The 22,183-nt window shown below is 45.2% G+C and overlaps 3 protein-coding genes and 1 long non-coding RNA gene across 4 annotated transcripts; all 4 read right to left on the bottom strand.

The window, feature by feature from the left end:
- Positions 1–17: 17 nt before the first annotated feature.
- fam118b (family with sequence similarity 118 member B) lies at positions 18–9,270 on the bottom strand. Its single transcript, XM_076049706.1, has 8 exons — positions 8,347–9,270; positions 7,749–7,838; positions 7,273–7,525; positions 2,942–3,169; positions 2,296–2,424; positions 1,911–2,208; positions 1,226–1,291; positions 18–937 (listed from the first exon to the last, which is right to left on the bottom strand). The coding sequence occupies exons 2-8, from the start codon at positions 7,829–7,831 to the stop codon at positions 924–926; spliced, it is 1,071 nt and encodes a 356-aa protein (XP_075905821.1). The 5' UTR covers positions 7,832–7,838; positions 8,347–9,270; the 3' UTR covers positions 18–923.
- LOC142903855 (uncharacterized) lies at positions 5,015–7,261 on the bottom strand. The gene is made up of 2 exons (XR_012929296.1): positions 5,428–7,261; positions 5,015–5,372 (listed from the first exon to the last, which is right to left on the bottom strand). It is a non-coding gene; the product is annotated as an uncharacterized LOC142903855 (long non-coding RNA).
- A 312-nt stretch (positions 9,271–9,582) lies between the features above and the next one.
- On the bottom strand, positions 9,583–16,032 carry ilvbl (ilvB (bacterial acetolactate synthase)-like). Its single transcript, XM_076049699.1, has 14 exons — positions 15,600–16,032; positions 14,906–15,107; positions 13,925–14,052; positions 13,594–13,844; positions 13,262–13,361; positions 13,048–13,145; positions 12,807–12,943; positions 12,342–12,476; positions 12,079–12,193; positions 11,822–11,991; positions 11,297–11,367; positions 11,136–11,207; positions 10,929–11,034; positions 9,583–10,641 (listed from the first exon to the last, which is right to left on the bottom strand). The coding sequence occupies exons 1-14, from the start codon at positions 15,720–15,722 to the stop codon at positions 10,463–10,465; spliced, it is 1,887 nt and encodes a 628-aa protein (XP_075905814.1). The 5' UTR covers positions 15,723–16,032; the 3' UTR covers positions 9,583–10,462.
- Positions 16,033–16,566: 534 nt separating this feature from the next.
- On the bottom strand, positions 16,567–21,948 carry LOC142903899 (beta-galactosidase-1-like protein 2). Its single transcript, XM_076049788.1, has 19 exons — positions 21,789–21,948; positions 21,451–21,644; positions 21,184–21,252; positions 20,972–21,067; positions 20,785–20,893; positions 20,618–20,710; positions 20,442–20,523; positions 20,300–20,364; positions 19,784–19,868; positions 19,420–19,557; positions 19,239–19,319; positions 18,693–18,799; positions 18,220–18,369; positions 18,061–18,132; positions 17,838–17,916; positions 17,654–17,741; positions 17,260–17,374; positions 17,030–17,146; positions 16,567–16,955 (listed from the first exon to the last, which is right to left on the bottom strand). Exons 2-19 carry the CDS (start codon positions 21,612–21,614, stop codon positions 16,845–16,847), a joined length of 1,821 nt encoding a protein of 606 aa, XP_075905903.1. The 5' UTR covers positions 21,615–21,644; positions 21,789–21,948; the 3' UTR covers positions 16,567–16,844.
- Positions 21,949–22,183: the final 235 nt, after the last annotated feature.

Here is a 22,183-nt window from a genome sequence, read left to right as displayed (position 1 = left end):
GTAACGTAGGAGGATACCAAAATTTTTATTTTTTTTAAAATGGTACTCATAAATACTACACCAGAAAACACATAGTATTACACAATTATTAATAACAATTCAAAAAAACAGCTTAAAAAGAACATAGCAAAAGAGTGGTGAGGCGTTTGCTACAAGCTGGGAAAACGGAGCGCTGGAGTAGAAGGTCATAACGATGTGAGTGGGAGGGGATCTTTCATCCAGCCGGGTGCTCGTCATCGTTTCCTGGTTCAAGTTTTCGACACGCCGGTGGAGAGCGGCCTGGGTGTGTCCGTTAAAATTGTCCAGAGCCGTGATTCACAGTGACGTCGACTCTTTATGCCAGGTGACGACATCCGACCGTCTGCCGCCTCCCAACACCACAGCACAGCACAGCACAGTACAGCACAGTACAGGGCTGTTACTGTAAAAGGCCCCATATTATAACCATTTTTAGATCTATTGTGTTCCATTCCCAGGCTCCATGATTACTCATCCAAAACACTCTCTGGATCTCCAGCAGACAGCCTATTTAGCCCCCTGTTTACAGCCGACTGCTGGATTTTCAGCTTCAACGTGATTGGAAGGGTGACAGGAAACAAGGCGGTCTCAGTGGGTGGAGCCAACACCTGCCGTCGAAAGGTGAAGGAGGGACTCTTCTCATCTTGGGAGGGGAGGGGGGGGGGGGCATAGGGTGAAGTGATGCATAATGTGGGACCTTTAAATGCCTTTCCCTTTACTACAAGAACTTGACGTAAATCATCAACACATGTTAAAAGTATTGCTTTCTGGGTTACCCAGAGTGTTCCCGGATCCCTAAATCCATTGACTTGGAATCAGACTCGAGTGCTACTCAAAAGACGGCTGATGTCGTGACGGCAGCAGTAGGAGGTAAATGACTGACTCTGATCCCGACTGTCTGCCTGTCATGAACGGTGGTCTGGGGCAAAAAGAGAAGGAGGCACAGTTAAAATGAGAGCATCGGCCAATACGTCGCCCCTGCCTGCCGAGCATTCAGCACTGCAAAAGCCAGCTGTATCGGTGCGTCAGAGGAGGCAGCAGCAGCATCAGCAGCAGCATCAGCAGTAGCAGCTCTGTAGGAATTTCTGTCTACCGGCATGCAGAGTGAGAAAACAGCGTCCTGGTCAGCGCTTTATGCTACTATTCTGGAAACGGTGTCTTGCCAGCGGCCACGGCCCCAAGTCAAAGACAAGCAACGGGTCCTAACCTTGAAGGAGGTTTTTCTGTGTGTTGAAGCCATTCTGCTGATCCTCTGCATTTTGTGATGGAGACCCTGGAGATGAGAGTTCAGGCGGGTGATTATCAACTGTGGGACACTAAAAGTTTTTCTTGAACAAAAACAAAGCAGAAACAGGAATTTCAGGCCAACAAAAATATCTGCTTCCAGTATCTGATCTCTTATTTTCCTTTGTTCAGACAAGTAAAGTTTCAACGATGTCTTCCAGTGAAGACGAAACAAACGTTTTTAGTCTGGTGCAGCTGCCATGACAGGTTTGCAACCTGTCATGGCAGCTGCGCCAGACTTCTGAAGTCTCAAACGTATCCCATCCATCTTGTCAACCTCCAGTAGGAAGCGTTTTCTGTTGGTCTTTAAAGCGCACATGATTGCAAAACCAAGGAGTCGAGTTGACAATTAAACAAGTGAGTGATACACAAGAACAGCTGCTATGAAATTTCACACAAGACCAAGAAAGAAGAAGGAATTGGTGGTGGTTTTATCAGAAGTGGACGGCATTTTCCCAATAGAAGAACTTGTTTTTGCCGCCCAGCAGCACTGGAAACTTCTCACTGGACACTGTTTTGCTTTAAACATGGCAGCATCTTGCCACTATTCTGTTTTTTATTGCGTCACCACAGACGTCAGCTGGCCAGGTGTCTGCTGCGCTCCTCACCCCAGCCGTTGGTGGCCACGTCGCGGTTGCAGATCTCGTTGGCCAGCCTCTCGAAGTACTCGGGGAGGTCGCCGTACTCGTCTCCGTAGGAGATGACCTTGATGCCCTTGTCCAGCATGTTGTCGCGCAGCTTCTTGAACTCGCCCACGTCCTCCCGCCGCACCAGCATGAAGTGCTCCAGGTCCGACTTGTGCTTGACCGCCTCCAGGAACAGCGCCTGGAAGGTGGTGTCGTCCACCGTGCGTCCGCAGCCCAGGAACACGAACGACTTGGTCTCGTACAGCTTCTGGATCTCGCGCTGCCAAAGCCAACGGCAATGACGGTTGATATAAAAAAAAGAAAACGTGCCGGCGGCGTGTGTGCGATGGAAGCCTCCGACACTCACCATGACTTCAGTGTTCCTCAGTACGTTCTGGTAGCCAGCAGGGTGCAGTACAATACCACTGGGGTTGGTGTAGACACCATGGATATGCAGAACGCTCAGCCTCCGTTTCTCCTGGGCCCACTCCAACACCTATTACACACACACACATACATACACACACACACATTGTTAACAGTCGGTTGCACTCAATCCTGTTCTGGCTGGGCCAGGAGTAAAACCACTGAGCAGCAGTGAGAGGACATTAGCCCTGATGGAGACGAGGCATAAATACCAGGACTGAGAGGCAAAGCCAGTGGCCGCCGGGGACAATTCAGAGCAATCAAACGGCTAAATTAACTGGGAGCGTAGGTGTCCGAAGTGAATGGAGCCAAAAAGCCGAGCGGATCTATTTTGTTCGGAGGGAAAAACGCACACTCCGGCAAAGTCTTAAAAACAAAGCAAACAGTGCTGAATCAATAAAAATCGACAGCAGCTCAGTCACAGATGCGACTTTAACCTCCTCCACCTGCCAGGAGACAGAAGGCTTGTAAAGGTCAGACCCTTATCTTATCTATGCCATACTAAAAAAAAAAAAAAAAAAAAAAGAGTAATGGATGGGTTTGTTGGCCGTCAGTGCCGCAAACAAACAATGCAGCCGGCTGTTTACCTTCTTCTCATCCGTCAGATCCAGAGACTCCAGCTTGGTGCCCTGGTGAGCGGCGTAGATCTCCAGCAGGTTGTCGAAGTTGGTGGTGAGGACCAGCGCGCCGCTCTCCATCAGCTGCAGCACGGAGCGCAGCAGGTGCTTGCCGGCATGCTCCATCTTGCACTCCAGGTCGTCAAACACCTCGTAGAGGCAGTCCTTGAAGAACGTGGAGCGCACGTTGCCTGTGCGCTGAAAGAGAGGCAAAGAGACAAAAAATAAAAAATAAAAATATAAATATAAAATAAAAATTTTCAGCAGAGCAACATTTTTATTTTTATTTTTCAAAACCCTTTTCAATGTTTTTAAACAAAAATGATACATGTCTATGATTTTAGATTATAAATTGAGTTGAATAAATTGACCCAATGTTGACAGCAGCAGGGAAAGCCGTCTCTGGCCAAGTGTGTCCTCTCCTGATGACATTGTAATAAGATAGCAGTCCGATGGGAGGAGGTTGAACTGGGTGGTCAGATAAGAATGAGCCGGACCGATCAACTCGCCGGCTGCATTGACATGTGTTTACAGGCTATTTTAATGGGACCGGCTGAGAAAACCAAAGTTACAAGGGATTCAAATAAAAGAACACTCAAATAAAGTCATTCAAACTTGGCACACTTGAAGATGTGATGAGAGAGAATGAAAACATTGGGAGACTGTCGTGGGAGGGCAGAGGAGAGCAAAGTGCTGTTTCTTTTTTTTTTAAACATATACCCTCTGGGGCTGGCAGCACCTTGCATGGCAGCAGCCACCCATTGGTGTATGTGTGTGTGTGAGTGGGTGAATGAGAGGCTTAGTAAAGCGCTCTGGGCTACCATGAAAGTGCTGCAAAGACCTATACGAGTGCAGACCGCCATTTACCGTATGTGAGGAGATTTGACATGCTCCCAAGGGAAGTGAGGCGGTCATGTGACCCAGTGCACACAGCAGAGACTCGTGTCGATGACGTGTCACAGAGACACGGACAATGACACGTGTGATCAGTTGCTTGGTCGTCTTTATTCCCGTTGACCTCTGCCTCTTGGAGCCTGAACACAGTGGCTGACTGTTGTCTGATCTGCTGTGTTTAACCTTGACGCAGGGAAAGAAACGACTTTCTGACCTAAACAGCATCAAATCAGCTACTAAGTTATAACAACTCACTCACTGTCTGATCTGTATTCCAGCTTCCTATTACCTATCTTCAAAAAAAAAACCTATTTGGAAGGTGGCAAAAAAGACAAGGATGTCCCGCAGGTCAGAGCCAACACCTGGCTGGGGTTGTGCCCAAAAGTGGCACAAGCGAGTTCAAAGACAGGATGGAGACGGATTATTGACAGGAAACATTGGTAAAGAGAATTTTGCATCACAGAGACATTAGTTTGTTTTCCATCCATCCAAGTCTTCCAAGAGAGTTTATGCTGCTGTGGCCACAGAGCACAAATCTCTTCCTAACCTGACAGAGTCTGCGGTAGGGGGGGGGCAAAAAGAACTGATCGAGGGGCAAATAGCTGAGTGGCTAAGAATAGTGGCGTGCAGTGCAGGGATGCAGTGACCAAGGTGATCCTAAAGCGCGGGAAAATGCTTCGCTGACCTCCAGATTACTGCTCTAATGGGCTAAACAGCAGGCGGGTGTTCGGCCAGGAAGAAGCTTATTATCCAGGCCTCAGTGTCTACAGCACCAGTCTTCAACCCAGCGTCCTCGGAGCGCCTCAGGACTTATGTAATAGCCAGTGAGAGAGAGTGCAAGTAAACAACTCTTGCTGCTTAACTATTCAGCCTCTCGCTGATTCTGTGGGTTTACAAAATGTGTCATTTGTACTGAAAGCACGTCGTGTGCTTTCAGTACATTTCATTTGCCAGTGTGGAAACATCGTGCCTGGAAAGTCGACATGAAATAAAAATGAGTCACCAGTACAAAGCAATTTCTCTGCTCACGTTTCAGTTCGGGAGTGTTTGTTTACACGGTGACGTCCCGCTGTCCAGGTTCTGCAGCTGCACTTCGCATGCCTGCCTGTACTTTGTACGGAACTCGGTCAAACGCTGACTCTTTTCCCCCCCCGCGAGCGGCTACGTTTCACTCAGTGACTACAGCTGGGAAAATACACCCGGTGCTTTGTTTCTGCAGTAGTGTGTGCGCAGGTTACATGGTGCAATAAACAACGAATGACAGAACACATGATCCAGCGTTACTTCTGGCGACCAGGGGGAGAAATGATTTTCATCTTGAACAGAGCAAATGAACTAGAGTGCCAAAGACTGATTGGCCTCCTTTTAATTGTATTTTTTTTTTTTTTAGGTCAAAGTTCAAAGAGGATTTAGAGCAAAAAAACAGCTTCTTTGAATTTTAACTTCAGATTACCCGCATTACGTGGCAGCAACATAATCGCACTGATACACTTGCAGGGAAAGTGGGCTAAACTCTCCGAGGCCACGGCGGTGAAATGACTGCGACCGGAGCGAACGCTCACACAAGCCTCTCGCTTATTTGCGCTACTTAGCTGTCTGAAATTTCAGGGAATTCGGTGACCCACTTTGAGCAATTCCTTGGCTTGAGTCAGATCGTGGCGCAGACTTTTAGATCTACTTCTTTCATGTGGGCTTTACCGCCAGCCTTATCTGCAGATAAGAGTGAGTCACTACACACTGACACTCTGCACACTCTGTCACTGCCGGCAGTTGAGGCAGAGGATTCAACTCGGAAGGCGGAAAGCGGGAGAAAAAAGTGGGTTAAGTGGCTGCAGGTTTCCTTGTCGCTCCGTGCCGTGCTGTTGTGTCTGTGGCCGGGCAGCGGCGGCAGCGGAAGCGCGGCTGCCGTCTGCACGACTGTGGATCGGAATAAATGCGATGGATAAAGCCATAAAAGCGCTGTTTGTTCCGTCTGTGAGGACAGGCTGAGGCCTGAAACAAAGCGCGTTTTATCAATGTCAAAGGTGCGATGAGACATGACTAACACAGGAGGCAAATGGTATTACAGCTCCCATCTGTCAGGCCTGCTCCGGACCAGACCGGTCCAAAATCAAGAGGCCCAAGTCATGTTGATGTCCAGTTATGCCTTCGGGAAAAGAACTTTGCCAGTCCAGATTCATTGAAACTTTGGTTCTCTTCGGTTTTACGTTGCCATTTGAGTCGAGCCACTAGTTGTAATATTAACAATGAATTGTAACACTTTTTTTTTTTTTTTTTATTGCTGCTGTCATAGTGAGAGAGCAAGTGAACGACTACACCTGCTTAAATATCCAAAACGTGATACAAGGTTCCATCAGACAACGTTGCTACCAGCAGAGCAGAGCAGAACAGGGCAGTACAGTATCAGGAAAAAAGGGAAATAATGTGGTGACAAAATTTAGAGACCGCTAAAAAAAGAAAAAGGAAACAATACCTTCCCCTATTTTTATGAACAACTTGACTGCGTGGCGATGAATCAATGCAGTGTCGTCATGTCTGAGATATTTTTTTAGTCTGTAACGTTGACTCGCTGTGCTGTCTCGTGACGTCCTGTTTTATTTTGAAAACGTAACTCCTCTCCTGTCAGGTAACTTGGCCTTTCACATGTGTGTGTGTGTGTGTGTGTGTGTATGTGATTGTCCCCCGATTGTTTCCACCTGTTCCCTATTATCTTGTGGTTATATATATGGTCTGTGTTTAGCTTGCATCAGTTGGTCTTGTCTGCAGGGTCATGCAAGCCAGGCCGTGTAGGTTCCGCTGGTTCAGGCTACTATTTCATTATCAAGATTTGTGATTTGGATTCTTTCCGTGACTGAGTGTTTTTTCTTTCTCATTATTATTTCTTCTTATTGTTTTCCCCTTTGAGATTGTTTTCTTGCTTTTAGTTTCCATCATTCCAGTCTTACCTTTTTCCTATGTGAGAATAATTTACTAAGACGTGCAATTAGGCTCGGGTCCAATTCCAGCAATGACACACTGTCGCAAAAACATTTTAATGCCTCCCTTCAACGCACTGACAAAACCAACTGACAGACCACCATCTGTGCCGACGCTCAGGAACAATAATCAGCCTGATGCAAATGTCCTTGAGCTGTTAGAGGAAGCCAGAGACCCCTGACAAGCCAAGCAGACACGGGGAGAACATGCAAATTCCACATGCAGTGCGGCCAAGGACGGGGCTGAAAGTGGCAAAACTAAACCTTCACACGTTTACATCAAGCCTGTTCAAGAGGGTAGTGAAAGATTACTGCATCCAATGAGACTGAAACTAAATGCCACCGGCTGTGGACAGTGTACTGGTGTGTGCGCTTGCCATTTGTTCTTGGGTGCGTGGCAGCGTTCTACGGAAAACAACAGCTTAGGCTTACCGGAGAAAGTTTCTGAATGAGGTCATGGGCTACGTGCACCAAATTCTTATCCTCCTGCATCTGCTTCTGGAAACGGCGGCTCTCCTCCTCCTCCAGCAGGTCAAAATCGTTGGCTGCATCAAGCAAGGCCTGGATGAGACCTTTCCAGGAGCGGAGTGCAGGGACCTGGGGAGCCACTGCGGAGCTGACCCCGGTGCCGATCACCAGGACGAGCTCAGGGGCCCGCTTGGTCTTCAGGCTGGGTAGGAGTTTCCTGTGGAGCACGCAGGGCAGGATATGATAACAACACTATTAATAGTACACCTGAGAATCCTGTCAGCAGTGTCACGGTGGTGAAATCGATTGCAACGTAAAAAGAAAAACACAACCTGACCTTTGTTTATGACTAGAAAAAAAAAAAGTGGACAAAGAAGTTTAACCAGTTGCACTGGCAAGACTGATCCATGAGTCACTGGTATGCAGCAACAGCGGCTCACCTGGGCTTTTTCGCGTTTGAGTCTGCATCCTGAGAGTTGGCCGCGGGTTGCATCTCACTTTTCACTCCAACAGAGGAGGCCATTCAGTTCCTGTGTGGTAACATGATGGGCCACGTGTTAACACCGAGGGCCACAAACACAGGCAAGGCTTCACAGACAATTATAGGAGGGCGGGTTGTGAACAGTGGCCACATGCCAACAGGAAACCTGTCTCTGAAGGCACTCGTCATGTTCACATTATATCGCCTATTGTAATTCGTTATGACGCATATCAGGTGAGGGCGAATAAACATTTGGCATCTTAAACCCTGCGTTTTAACAGTCTGCAAACAGGAAATGGTCCTTTGGCTTCCTCAAAGTGGCACACCTTGCCCACTGACATTCAGTGTTAATCATTCAAAAGAACAATAAAGTGTGTTGTGACACGGTGGATTTTTTTTTTTTTTTTTTTTTTTTTTTTAATAGGTCACTATGAGTGCCAGCGTGGCTTCATGTTCCACAACACAAACTAGAAAAAAAAAAAAAAAACAGCAACAACTTCAATGAACGACGACGACAAAAAAGTGAGGCGTTTTACCGTTAGTTGCACAATACTTACCGAATGTAGGCTGTCTGCTCTTTATTTCAGCCGTCGAGTGGCGATTTTATCCTCTCAACTCAAAGGTTTCCGAAAGTTTGTTTTGTTTACGTCAGTAACGTAAAGCGCGTCGTTACTGACCGCTAATTAGCTGGGACTTGCGAGGTCGCTGTCTGAACCCGCTGATGAGCTCCTCAGCGTGCGTCACTTAGTATGCGTGAGGTACAACTTAATATCACCTTATTACGACGGCAAGAAATCTTGAACAGTGGGGGGGAAAAAAAAAAAAAAAAAAATCCGAACTGTGGTCAGGACAAAACATTGGTCGCGCTAACGACAGCCAAGTCAAGTTAGTCCTCCTAGTTAGCTCTGTCTTTGCGTCGTAAAACCACCTGTTACTTACTGCTCATGTTGAGTGTAGACTACATGCAAAACCGTATAAGCCTTGTTCTTTCGTGCGGCTAAAAGTGCGTTACTATCCCGAGTGTCGTTATTCCCCGGTGACTTGTCGCCCAGCTCCTCTTCGACATAGCCGTATTATGCGTGATACGTTTAACGGGGCTGCTCAAGTGAAGACGCCGCCTGCCCCGCGGTGATGAGCGGCCGGTCTTATGATGCGTTCAAGTGCCGTGGGACAAACTGGAGTCTACCTCCGTGGCGAGCCATGTGACGTGAGGGGAAAGCGGACTGGCCTTAATCAGATGTCAGGCCCGACATCTGATTAACCGATTAAAAATAGCACACGTTGTACAAATACACGGCGTTTGGCGTCAAAGACAGGCTTGTGTGCCCGGTGCATTTCAAAATGTAAACGCGAGACTGCATTGCAGGTGCGCATGCATAGACATTCTGTAAGTAAGTCATGAAATATTTCTTAGGTCTTTTTTTTTTTTTTTTTTAGCGTTGAAAACAACTTAACGAATTACCCGAAAGGTAATTTACAATTTTAAAACCAATAAAGTTTTACCAGAACAAATTAAAGTTGAGTCTTGTGTATATGCATGTATATGCTTTGTTCTTGGTTCATGCCTTTTATCCCATTTCACACCGCTGTAGCTATTATTCGTACCTGCGCTGCATCCACACATACATACTTCAACAGTTAAAACCTATGTACTGCCATCTACAGTCTAAAATCCAAAGTGCACTCTTACCTTCTTACCTGCTCCTAAAAACAAATACCACACCCGATCTTCTTATGTCAGGTCATAACTTATAAAGGGACCTTGTTTTATTCAGACAAATTCAAATTGTCAATTCAAATTTCAATTTATTTAAGAATTAGACCATTTTTTTTTTACATCTGAAAATGCCCCAAAGGAGGGAAAACAACCCCAAAACAAAACATAAAAAGATATAGTGCAATACAGACTATGTGTTTCGGCATGTTCTCAAGTTAGTAATCATGATTTAAATACAAAACAAAATCAAGCGGCAAATTTCCGTTCAGATAAATATTTCAGATAAATACCGGGGTACTGAGATAGACAATCAAGTATTTTAAGGCATACATACCATTTGTCAGACTTTATCATTCACAAAAAAAAACTTATCTGCCATTCAGTACAATATTATTCAAAATTATCGACTACAATATTACGGTGTTAAGAACTCCTTGATTCTGACAAAAAAAATATCTCCAGTTATTTAGATAACAAGAGAAAAGGCAAAATGGTCTTACTGTAAAACGCAAACCACTCTCTACCGCATGACTTTGACTCTGCCGTTAATGTGTAAGTCACGCTTAACTGACACGCAAAGAAAAAAATCCTCAAAGGAAATCTTTCTCGCTGATTATCATCCCATCCCTTTTAGAAATTGCAAAAATGCCCTTCAGTAGCACAAAATAACCTTGAATTTTCAGCCTGAGCAGCATGTGTACACTGAAAGAGCCCATCTGTGAATACGAATGTCAGCTTCCTTTGCAAATGTTGTATGGTGTCAGGAGATGTGTTGCAGGTAGATTTCCCAGATGTATCTGGTGATGGGATCTAATGTCTTGTCGTGACCAAGGTGAAATATGGCTTTAAGGGCACAAAGGAGTCGCATAGTTGAGTTCAGGACAAGGTTCTACCCAGCACCCGACATTATCTTCCCATTTTGAACCGCTTCAAAGAGCCTGATGACGAAGTGGACTCTATACAGAGATAGAGCCTTCCCTGAAGTTGGTCTTCCCTATCAGAACATTGAGAAGCACGGCCTTGCCCTCCTGCGCTTCCTTCTGCGCCTGTCGAATTATATCGCTCAGTTTGCTCTCGTCCTCGCGCCGTACCAGGTAGCCCTTACCACCGTAACCATCGGCCACGACGTGGTAATCTGAAAAAACAAAGCAAAACAGAATTTGCCAAATGTTAGTGGCCCTTAAGGCCATAAGCATAAATTAACGCTGTATGTACGCTCATAATTTGACCATCTTTTGCACATCGGCTTTGGTCGTTTGTTGTCGATAGATTGACTTGAGAGTTTTTGTCACTACTGTATAGTTTATTTTTTTGTACTTTTTTTGTGCTACAACAACAAGTAGTTTCCCAATTTGGGATCAATAAAGTACATCCATCCATCCATAGCTGCCCAACATCCATCAGGTTGCTAAGAAAACCTACCTGTAAATGCCAGACCGCACGCCACGTTGCTGCCCAGGATGGGCACCTGCTCTCTGGATATCTGACTCCAGCACGCATCATTTCCCACCACAGCGATAACTGGAGTCTAACAGTGGGAGGAAAGAAAATGCGGATTGTGTATTTTTTTATTTTTTTATTTTTTGACACGGTTCCGTGGAGCACAGAGACATTTCTATCAAGTTTTACCTTGTGTCTGGTGAAGGTGTCAAATTCTGCAACCGTGTATCCCAAGGAGCCATCACCGTACACGATCCAAACCTGAGCCACATACAAGGAAACAGTTGATCCATTGAACACGCCATTGATTTAGTAGACAGCGCTTTCAGATGATTGACCCAATACGTTACCTCTGATTCTGGCCGGCACAGTTTGGCTCCGAGGGCAAATCCTCCGCCAACCCCCAGAGTTCCAAAGGCCCCTGTCGGAAGAAAGAAACCGTTAGTCTGCACGCTCCACACTGTGCAACCTCTTTAAATGCCAACAAAAAAAAAATAAACAACCAATTAGCTGAATTAAATGGTCCCATTATTCCAGTTCTTGCTGCTATTATGAGCATCTGTGCAGAAATTGTGATTAATTTTAGGTTTCCAGACAACAGCGTATTTAAACCTCTGTTTAGCCTCCTGCTAAAACTGATGTTTTGTTGTAGCAAACAGGACAAAAACAAGTTGGGTATTGTTACAACTGCAGGAGTGGCATTTGTGCGACATCACAAAAGGCAGATTTTTAGGGCAGTGAAACGTGGTGAAACCAAAAGGAGTAAAGGATGTACTTTTCTCATTTCTGGAAAGTCCAGTGGGACCTCAAATTCACTGAGCATGAAGGTTTTCACGCGTTAAGACAAAAAGGCCAGTCAGCAGCGGTGTTTTTACCTGGGTCAAGCCAACGCATAGGTCCTCGTGGTCTCATGATGTAGGCAGCACTTCCGACAAAGTCGCCCCCATCAGCGACAATGATGCTGTCCTCCGCCATCAACTCATCCACACAGTGCAGCACCTTCAGAGGGTTCAAGTGGTGTTCCGTCTTCTCGTCAGCTTTAGCCCTGGAAGAAGACAATAGCACAGTCTAGAGTGTGAGCAGAGGATTCGTCGCTTGGAGACAATGGAGACGTGTTGCGTGCTCACTGCACCTGTTGGCGTTTTCTTTGGTGTCATCTCCGGCTTTCAGGCTCTGAGGCCACTCCTCTGGACAGCGGTGACCCTTCAGGCCTTTGGACAGCCGCACTAAGAATGAACCGGCGTCACCTGGAACGGACAGAACCCCAAGTGCATAAATAATGAGAAAACAGTTGTAATGCTGTGACAATATCTATTCCATGATGAGGTGTTTACTGCAGAGTGCAACACGTGTGACCCTTGTGGCCAAGTCCTTCCTGTCTCATCCTCCACTTACCCTGAATTGCTACGGTTGGTTTCCAAAACATGTCTGAGTTTTTCAGCAGCTGCGTCTTGTCTCTGTTCACGGCAATGATCTTGCTGCGGCGGTTCAGAACTCTGCCGTAGCTTAGCCGGAAGTCACACACCGTACCTGTACAGATATGCACATAGATGTGCAGACATATTATCCCAATTTGCAGGTTATTTTTAATCTCAGACTCCAGTGGGACAGCCGCATGAAATTAATTTACCAAAAAGACAGAAAATAGCAAATATACAGTAGGCCTCTGTTTGCAGCCGCCTGTTAAAACTAAAACTCTGCATTTTAATTGTACATTTCATATTAAAAAAGAAAAAGAAAAATAGAAATGGATAGGGGCTCAGCTAAAAAATGCTGCGACAGAGAATTCTGCAAAACACAAAACCTTCAGGTATTTCTATTTCATCCAAAACAATGTATTAAAGGCAGAATCCCTCTGACCTGCTAAAATCACCACGTCAGCGTCCTTCAGAGCATCTCTTCTGTTCTGTCTGATGTGGATGGGACTGTTTTTGCCCAGCATGCCACGTGACATGCCACCAAGGAAGCAGGGAATGCCAAGTTCCTCCAAGGCCTTCCTATGAGTGGAAAAAAAGGTGAACCAAAATTCAAGCGAGAGCAACAGTGATGGTCATGAGTGCCAGTGCTGTGTAACAGGAAGAATCAATACGCTGTCCTCTACCTGATCTCATCGGCTGGTGTCGGGGGGAGTGTTGCTTGGCTCCCCAGCAGGATCACTGGTTTCTTTGCCCGACTCACCAGCTCAATGCAGCTTTGGACCTGGTTTACATTAACAAGTTCAAAAATAATAAAGTTTGGCAACAAGACATTAAAATCACGTTCCGTCAACACTGAATGACAAGAAAATATTTCAAGATCAGAAGAAGACGTCTGACCTGCTCGTCTGTGGCGTATGGAATGTCAACAGGAAGTGGGGACACATCTCGGGGCTCCCAGGCTCCAGCAAAGAGGTTCATCAGGTGGTTATTGAGGTACCTGGAAAAATAAATCAGACCATAACATAATTTCAGGCATTTTCCATTACATAACAATAGAAAAAAACAAGACATTGTTACAAACATATCCATCTGTTGTTAAGAATACTCATTTTCAAAGTCATCCAAACTGGCAGTTGTATAGTGTCAGCGTAACTATTGTTTTAAAATAAGTGAGAGGAACCAACATGAAACTATGTCAAGTACATAATGGTGACAAGTGGAGAGGGTACCATGAGACAACTTTTCCAACCAGGCCTTTGGGAGGGTTCTTCACCCCAAACTCTTTGGAGACCAGATGGAAGGGATAGAGCGTGTCGATGGGCAACTCTATGAAAACAGGACCGGGAGTTCCCGACTGGGCGGCGGCCAGAGCTTCCCTCAAGGTGGGCACGATCTCCCTCACCGTCCTGACAGAGGCACAGAACTTGCACAGTGGCTTGAAGAGGGACATCTGGTCGATGTCCTGCAGCGCTCCCCTGCCCTGGACCACAAAGCACAGATGACAGGAGATGTTAGGCGCAAGATGCAAACTTTTATGATGTACCCAGCAGTTGGATTCACCTGCAGGAGGGTGCCGGCAGCTCCACCCAAGAGCAACAGCGGAGATTCTGCCATCTGTGCGTTCTTCACAGCGGTCACTGTGTTGGTGAGTCCCGGGCCTGCCGTCACTGCTGCCACACCCACGGTGCCTGGTGAAGACACAATACGGTAGTTTAGGCAAAAAGGGAGGAATGGAAGGATGTCAAAATCTACAATATACAATATCTTATTCGTAAAACATACGTAATAAATCAACCACAATCCATCCTTTGTATCATTTTCATACAGTTAAATCAGGATATATAACACAAAGAAATTTAAAATCAGCAAAGGCTATGAATGTTTGGGAGTGTATCACTCAGTTGCGGCATTAAAAACTACAATTAAAAACTTGAAGGTTGAAGAGGATTTGGGTCAAATGTCAAAGGACATGACAGAATATATCTGATACAAGTGCGAGATTGTGGGAGTGCAGATATTTTACAGCCAGGCAGCAGATAAAAAAGCATCCATATCCAAGCATCTGGACATGATGACAAAGTCTAAGATCTAGTCGCTAAGAGACACCTGGAAGTGGCACGCAAATTTACCTTGATGATTTGAAAATAATATTCGTGTACACGGGCGTGCAGGTGATGCAATCATTCTCACAATAAAAGCAATTCAGTTTGGTCTTATCATCTGCATTTACTGCCTCTAACTTTATTAGTGGCATAGCTGCGCATGGCGCGTCCTCACTTTGCAAGCAAAGGAAAAAGAAAAGCGCAACTTATTTCTGCTAGTAAGTCTTCACTCGTTGAGAAACAAATGCAAAACATTACATCATCCGCACACTACCCAACTGGGCGACCACTATTGTCTATGCAAGCGTGTGTAACTAGGGCCATACAACCAGCATCTGGGGAACACAACTTCAACTGAGATGATTTAACAGAACGAAAAACCAAAAAGTCGACACAAAAAAAGTGATGCACAAGAAAGGAAAAGATGCAGAAGATGCACCTGACAGTCTCGCCACGGCATCAGCAGCGAAGACAGCAGTGGCCTCGTGCCGGGTGTCCACGATGCGGATGCCCAGCTTCTCACAGGCAACCAGGATAGGAGAGATGTGCCCACCGACCAGGGTGAACACGTACTTGACCCCATGGGCACGCAGCACCTCCGCCACGCTCTCGCCACCGTGCCGGGGACTCATTGTCTCTGTCTGAAAGGAGCCAGAAGGGGGAGTGGGCGGAGTTAACTTGGTGAACTTGTACATCATTTCTTGTGTCACTGATTCATCAGACACTGGAGAGAGAGAAAAAAAAGACAGATTAACAGAGGTCATGCATTGGAGGCCTTTCTAAAGGTCACCTGTCACACTATCTGTTCTCTCTGGTGTTTCACAACAGCCACTCGTTGCTCTGTCTTTGCAGTGTTAGTGGTTTGGAGCTGGCCTTTGATGCAACCCCACTAGCGACCTCGGTAACGTGACAGCCTTTGTTATAGAGAAGGCGCAAAATCGGTCAAAGTGCGTGCGTGACTACGTGCGTGCAAGGAGCCCAGATTACCTGTGCACAGGTGATTGCCCCGGGGTGAGCAGAAGCACGCCGTTGTGCCGATCCAGGCAACGTTTGATTGACATTGCGGAATGTTTGAGGAGCGGTGCGCTGGAGAGTTCACGAATTAATATCGGTGTTTGATAAGGTCAGCCTACCTTGTGGAACAACTGGTAGAAGATGCCCAGTTTGTTTGCCGCAAACAGGAGCGCTCCCACGGCGACGGCCGCCGCCGAGCATCCCAGAGCAGTTGCAAGGGTTCCGATTCCGAACGACTCCATGTCGGGACGCAGATTTAAATAGAAAATACAACTAAACTCGCAAAGCTGTAAAGTGGGAGGCAGCCGTCAGAGTGGCTCCGGTTCTGCTAGGCTAAGGTGCGAACGATTGTTTTCTTTGAGTCGTTATGATCTCGTCCCTTAACTCGTCATTCTCGCGGCGCGCTGAACGGTGCCTTCGGCTGAAGCAAAGTTACGGATAAGATCCAGTGACAGGGCACAAAGCCAACTGGTCTGCAGCCGAGCGAACGTACTTTCTGCTGTCACCTCTCCTGACAACAGGGATATTAGGAGTAGTTGCAGGAACAAGTCATGCTAGCTGGAAATACTTAATAACTTCCGGTTAAGCGTTTCAAAAGAAACACGTCAGCGGCCGTCCCACAATCTGTCCCGGACTATGGTTTACGTTTCGCTAATTTTTTATCGATTTTAAAAATAAAACATAACACAATAAATGCAAAATGTAAAACAGTGAAAAGTAGAAGGCCGGCCTGGCAGGCCACTTTGATCTGACAGAGAGATGTTTTCATAAATCTAGCAATGATAATTGCTAGACGTTTATTTGGACGGGAAAATTGCGTAATTTCCGGTTACTCGTCGTCCATACGTCAATCTCCGGTTTGTTGGTTCGTTGTGTTTTGTGACGGACAGGAGTTTGACGCAATCAAGGACTTGTGTGGGCGTGCTATGCTAATCAACCGTACAAACGATGTCATTTATTTATAATTGAAAAAAAAGAAAAAAAAGAAATACATGAACAAGAGAGAACAATAAACCCTGAATCCTTGATCAAAATTTTTGTTGTTGTTTTTTTATTTTAAAATGAAGAGCCAGTGAGTTCAATAGGGGAAGAGTGGACATAACAGCAGTGAAGAAGACAAGCAAAATGTTAAGGATCAAGTGTTTATTTATTGTTAGTCACAGCAGCCAAGGCAAATCAAAAAATCAAAGTGCACTGTTTAATTTTAATTCACTACAGACCATGACAATACCAACATTCAATGAAAAGATACACATTTTGTCCAGCACATTTTTAACGATAATGGTTTGTTATTTCGCTTTTAAGACGGTAACAGCTACCTGTTCATAATTCAAAATATATCATAATGTTGTTCCACACAACATTCACAACAGTGTGCAAAAGGGAAGTTTGTATACATCAACAGTTCTTCCATATTCAGCATGTTCGGAAAACAGTATTTTGTCATTCGCCTTTTCTTCTTCAAAAACGACAATCTGTAAGAGAACACATTCAAATGTAACTTCCATCCCAGCTACATACAGCCCCTACAGTCAAGTTTCAGGTGTACCTGATTCTCTCCGCTCCTAAGCCAAACTCCTGGGAGATAAAGGTAATGCTGTGGCCCAATGTACCAGTGGCGTCCAAGGTTATGCCCATTGACAAACACAACTCCTTTACCCCAAGTCTGCAGAGGATACAAAGATCAAAATTTATTAGCATAGGATTTAACTAAGTGTATAATTTAAGTGATAAGGTTAACTTTGAATATCAGATATAGAAGATCAGGTTTTTACTTACATGAAGATTGATGAAGGTGTCACTGGGTGAACCCTCCACATGCAATGAAGCCTGAAAAAAACTTGGAAGGGTGGGCAACTCAGTGTCATTCTTCCACTGACCAGAGCTCATTAATCTGCAATAAGAGCAATATTTATTCAAGACAACAAAATACAGACATGTGTTCAAGAAATATAACCTGTTGTGAAAATCCTTAACTTGATCACAAGAATCTGAATTTTGGGGAATTGGGAATTGTGTGAAATTTACACAGTAAATAACAATAAACTCAATATGGCTAAGTCCATTTAATAGTCCTACTGTGCAAGGTTGCTCTTGAATTATAAAACACAGAATATTCATACAGATTTTTCAAAATGTTCTTATTTTATAAAATAAAAAGGAATTAACTGACCTTTTAATAAAGCCTTGCTTCATGTCTAAACAATGGGTGGTAAACCCTCTTAGAGGGACGTCATTTTGCATAATGTCTCCCACAATACCTGGAACATGATTGGAGGTCTGAAACATGCAACAATGACAAACAAGCGGAGCCTAAATCAAACATTCTAAAGCTCAAACTAGAGATACACAAATACCTTTGCGCTGCTCATCCAGAGACTTTCCATAATTCACCCTTCCACAGTTTTCCACCAGCAAGCTCAGCGTCCTCTCGCCCTTCAGTAAAACATGCATTGCACAAAAAAAAACACACAAAAAAAAAAATAAGATGGCACACAAGATCCTAAATTCTTATGTCATGTGCAGTATGAATTTGCCAAAGAGTCACATCATTTTGGGTGGAGAACATTTATTTTACACCTTTCCATCAGGGAGTGTCAACTCATGGCTCTTGCTGTCCAAGGTCCCAATATGCTTCCTGTCCACAAATACCTAGAGGATGTTGTTGCACAATCATTAAAAGGCATTTTCCATTGCTGCGAAATGTTTTTACTCCGCCATGCCCACCACCTACGGCACCTGTGCTCTGTCTCTGATGTTATTCCTGGAGTTGAGGGCCCCACCTGTTCTGCCGATGCGGGTCTCGTATAGCGTGTAACCATATGACTGGCCGCTGTCGTTGTTGACCGGGAGGTTCTCCATGTTTAGTGGCCTCTCTGACCTGCATGGCTGGGCGAACAGTCAGCAGCGATCAAACAGCGTTTCAGCATCAGAATTTTAACGTCCGGGGGGTTTCCTCTCGCTGAGGTAGCGCAGGGGCATCGTTGACACAGACATGTTGAGTCAAACCCGAGCTGTTGTTGGTGTGTAACAACTGTCTTCACCATGTGCAGCAGCTGCGACATGCACTCGGGTAGATAACAAAGATGTCCTGTCTGTTTGGTGTTCACCACCACCTATCCTGCTCTCATCCCAGCAGGGTCTGGTGCGTCCATCAGACGGCTCCAGCCGGTAGTCATTTACCATTCTGTCACGCCACACAAGTCGCCTACCTTGTCGGCAAAGTGCAGGCTGTCCCACAGCGACAGGTGCTGCTGGATGATGGCAGGTTTGTATGCTTTTCTCTCCAGAGGTGGGGGCAACTCAGGAAGAGGCCCAGCTGAAACATCAGGGCACCAAAAAAACCAAAACAAAAAAACAACAAAACATAAATACTATTAAAAAATGTCAGACTCAAATGGTGATAAAGCTGCTATTTGGTGACTGAATCAATAACCTGGCATGGATTTATCTGATCAAACCCATAGACAGTGTTTGGTAAGAGGGGGCAGAGGTGATGGAAGGAGGTTTTTGTCTATTTGTCCTTTTTGTCTGCCATTAGCACCATTTTAATTGTTGATTGGTTGGTATTTCTGTATCCTCTTGGTGCTTGTATTCTTCTGTGGTTTATCCATAAAGGTAACTGACTACATATGGAATCCCACAAAACCTGAAGACCACCAGAAAAACACTCTCTATGGGATCTGGACAAAATGGATGAGCCAGATTTCAGCCATGCAGGGTCATTGAGTGTGCTTGTGTGTTGCAACCAACATTACAGTGGTACTGGCTGAATAAATGCCTCAGGAGGTGATATTTCGGGGTGTAATCTCCTGCCTCGGACAGTGGAGCATCATAATCTGCAAGGGAGTAATACAATGAAAAGAGGTAAGCAGAACTGCATCACGCTAACAGGAGTTGTGACATTTCCTCATTTGCTCTCTCGGTTTCTAAACCCACCATAACTGCTGACCTGAGGCCTATATGTGCCAAAGTCCATTGCTCCATTCATGAAGCCAAAGTTGCTCCCCCCATGGAACATATAGAAGTTTACAGAGACACCTCTCTCCAGGATCTCTGACACCACTGCCAGCATGTCTGAGAACCACCAGACAAAAAAAAAGACCCAATCAAGACGGATGAAGATGTCTGTGTCAAAGAGGTAGTTTAGCAGGGCAGCAGAGAGAGCGCCGCCTCTGTGTCAGCCAAGATGTCCTTGAATGGGGCCTGAACTCTGAATTACCTTCATGAAGCTATTGAAACCACAACGGGCTAGTGTGGAGAGTGTGACATGGTCACTGATGACATGTGTGGGTCTCCGTACCTTCAGCGTGGAACACGTGGTGAGGCTCCCCCCACACGTCGAACCATCCGCACCAGTACTCCATCACCATCAGAGGTTTCCCAGGCTGCAGACAACACAGAGCCAAATTCAGTTAGAATTGGCAGTTTCCATTAGGGCACTGTGTTCTACTGGAAAGCATATTTATAAAATATATATTTATCTATTTTTATAAAGTCTCAAGTCAAGAGCAAGAGAGGCAAAATTCAAAATAAACCTCTTCGAAATGCGCCTGTTTACTAATGTCTTATTACTAAGGCTAAACTGCAGTTTGAAGTTTGAAACTGGCCACTTGATTAGTTGCATTTAAAAAAAGAGACATTTATGCTTCATATTTTTAACGAAACACTCTTTTAATTTATTTGTGTTTAATATATTTATTTTTGTTTTACAAGAGTTTTATTTTCTGCTGAAATCCAGAGTAATGAGGTTTCTATTTTTTTTTTTTCAATTTATCCGGCAAATCCCCCCCCCCCCACCCCCCTGTTGTTCACTTACCTGCAGGTCAGCTAAATGCTGGATGGCTCCAAATGACAGCCTCTGTAGGTTCACCGTTTTTAGAACTGAAATGAGCAAGACGTCAAAGTCGCTGATCAGAGAGTCACAGCTGAGATGTTTCAATTGATTTTTATTTATTTACCGTCCTCCATCCCTTCGTATCGCAGGCCCTCCCAGTTGTCTGAAGTCAGCAGGAGCTCCTTGATGCCTCTTGTTTGGAGACACTGAAATAGATGCAAGAAACGTTATGTGCTGAATTGATTGAACAAAGCCCTGAAGGTTTGAACAAACAACATAGTTGCCAGTGGGGAAACTCACATCCTTTATAAACGGCATGTAATTGTTATCTTTGCCAAATGATCCGTATTCATTTTCCAACTGCACGCCGATGATCGGGCCTCCCTCTTCAAACTGAGAGAAGCAGAGGAAATGTTTCTCACCATTCAGTCCTACAGAGAGGTTCCAAAACTTGGAGTTAAACTCACCATCAACGGCTTTATCACTGAAATGAGCTTGTCAAAGTAAAGATTGACAGCCTCCACGAATCTCGGACAGGTTGTCCTCAAGCGCATACCTTCATCTTGTAACAACCAGCTGAAAGAAACACAAGAGCAGTGGATGGCTACAGATATGTTTTGGGAACACTCTAAAATAACAGCCAGACGGTGTTACCTCGGCAGACCGCCCAGATCCCATTCAGCACAGATATAAGGTCCTGGACGCAGAATCACCCACAGTCCCAGCTCTGCTGCTAGGCTGATGTAGGCCCTGAGGACAATACCTTCTGATTCAGTTAAATAAAATAAGCATTGCTATATTTGTGTTGCCCGTAGAAATATTTGAGGGGGGAAAAAAGCGAGAGCAGAAGGACCTGGGATCTGTACCTGAGGTCCAGCTGATCCTGGAAGACAAATCTTCCCCTCTCAGGCTCGTGCACATTCCATGCCACATATCTGAGCAAAAGTAAACAGCATAAAACACTTGTGTGGGCTTTAAAAAGCAATACTGGTGCAGCAGTATGAGTCTAGTGCTATTTCATGGCAAAATCCCCAATGAAAGGACACATTAATTTAAGTTTAATCTGCGTTTGGCCCTCTCATGTGAGAGCAGAGCAGCTGAAGCCCTGTGATGCTGTCGCAGAGGGAGCCTACGTCGTGAGTGTGTTGAGACCACAGGCTTTCATCTTCAGCAGACGGTCCCTCCAGTAGGCTCTGGGCACGCGGAAGTAATGGATGGAGCCTCCCAAGATGCGGAAGGGCTCTCCTTCCAATGTGAACTGAGATGAGTCAGCCCTCAGACCTTGCAAACAGCTCATTCTTCTTGCTTCAGAGTGATGTCGAACAAGCTGCAATGATAAAGTTCAAACGCCTTTATGAAGTATTTAAAACAGCATAACATGTGCCTCTGCCACAAGCAGGCAGGCGGCCGCTAAAGTTGCCCTTTTAAATAAAATATTCTCTTGTGGCTGCACAAAATAAACAACACTTACCAATAAAACGCTGATCTACCCGAAATCACAGTCGCATTGGAGCAAAGCACAGAGGCTGTGCCTTAATGCTGAGCTGGCCAGGCTGTTTGTGAAGGGACGATGGTGCTGTGAGGTCACCAACATGGCAGATAAAGGAAACTATTGTTGTTTTAGAACAAAAATATAATAGTGCTCTGTCCAGCTCCCCACCCTCTCTGTTTCAAATTCAATCAGGTTCTTGTCTGTCATTAATACTGCATCCCCTTTTCAAAGGCTACATACATGTTCTATATGAGTAGAAACTACAAATGACCATCAGTTCGCACCATAAAAACAAGATACGTCTGAAGAGCAGTGTGTTTGCAGACTATAACCACTGATTTGTGGCTTTGAACTGCTAAGCGAAGTAAAGATGT

The sequence above is a fragment of the Nelusetta ayraudi genome, unplaced genomic scaffold (genome assembly GCF_046127955.1).
Source record: "Nelusetta ayraudi isolate G7.1 ecotype Tasmania unplaced genomic scaffold, CSIRO-AGI_Nayr_v1 ptg000120l, whole genome shotgun sequence".
NCBI classification, from domain to species: Eukaryota; Metazoa; Chordata; class Actinopteri; order Tetraodontiformes; family Monacanthidae; genus Nelusetta; species Nelusetta ayraudi.
Note: the sequence above shows the minus strand (reverse complement) of the source record. Positions and strands in the feature narration are given on the sequence as shown.

Coding starts and splice junctions, on each gene's coding strand:
- fam118b (XM_076049706.1), bottom strand. CDS start 7,831: ATGGCCTCCTCTGTTGGAGTGAAAAGTGAGATGCAACCCGCGGCCAAC. Junction 7,526..7,748: donor TCAAACGCGAAAAAGCCCAG/GTGAGCCGCTGT, acceptor CGTGCTCCACAG/GAAACTCCTACCCAGCCTGA. Junction 2,209..2,295: donor TGAGGAACACTGAAGTCATG/GTGAGTGTCGGA, acceptor TGGCTTTGGCAG/CGCGAGATCCAGAAGCTGTA.
- ilvbl (XM_076049699.1), bottom strand. CDS start 15,722: ATGGAGTCGTTCGGAATCGGAACCCTTGCAACTGCTCTGGGATGCTCG. Junction 11,208..11,296: donor TGTGCCGGCCAGAATCAGAG/GTAACGTATTGG, acceptor TATGTGGCTCAG/GTTTGGATCGTGTACGGTGA. Junction 10,642..10,928: donor GTGCGGTCTGGCATTTACAG/GTAGGTTTTCTT, acceptor TTGTTTTTTCAG/ATTACCACGTCGTGGCCGAT.
- LOC142903899 (XM_076049788.1), bottom strand. CDS start 21,614: ATGAGCTGTTTGCAAGGTCTGAGGGCTGACTCATCTCAGTTCACATTG. Junction 20,365..20,441: donor ATACGAAGGGATGGAGGACG/GTAAATAAATAA, acceptor TGCTCATTTCAG/TTCTAAAAACGGTGAACCTA. Junction 19,869..20,299: donor AGCATTTAGCTGACCTGCAG/GTAAGTGAACAA, acceptor TGTTGTCTGCAG/CCTGGGAAACCTCTGATGGT.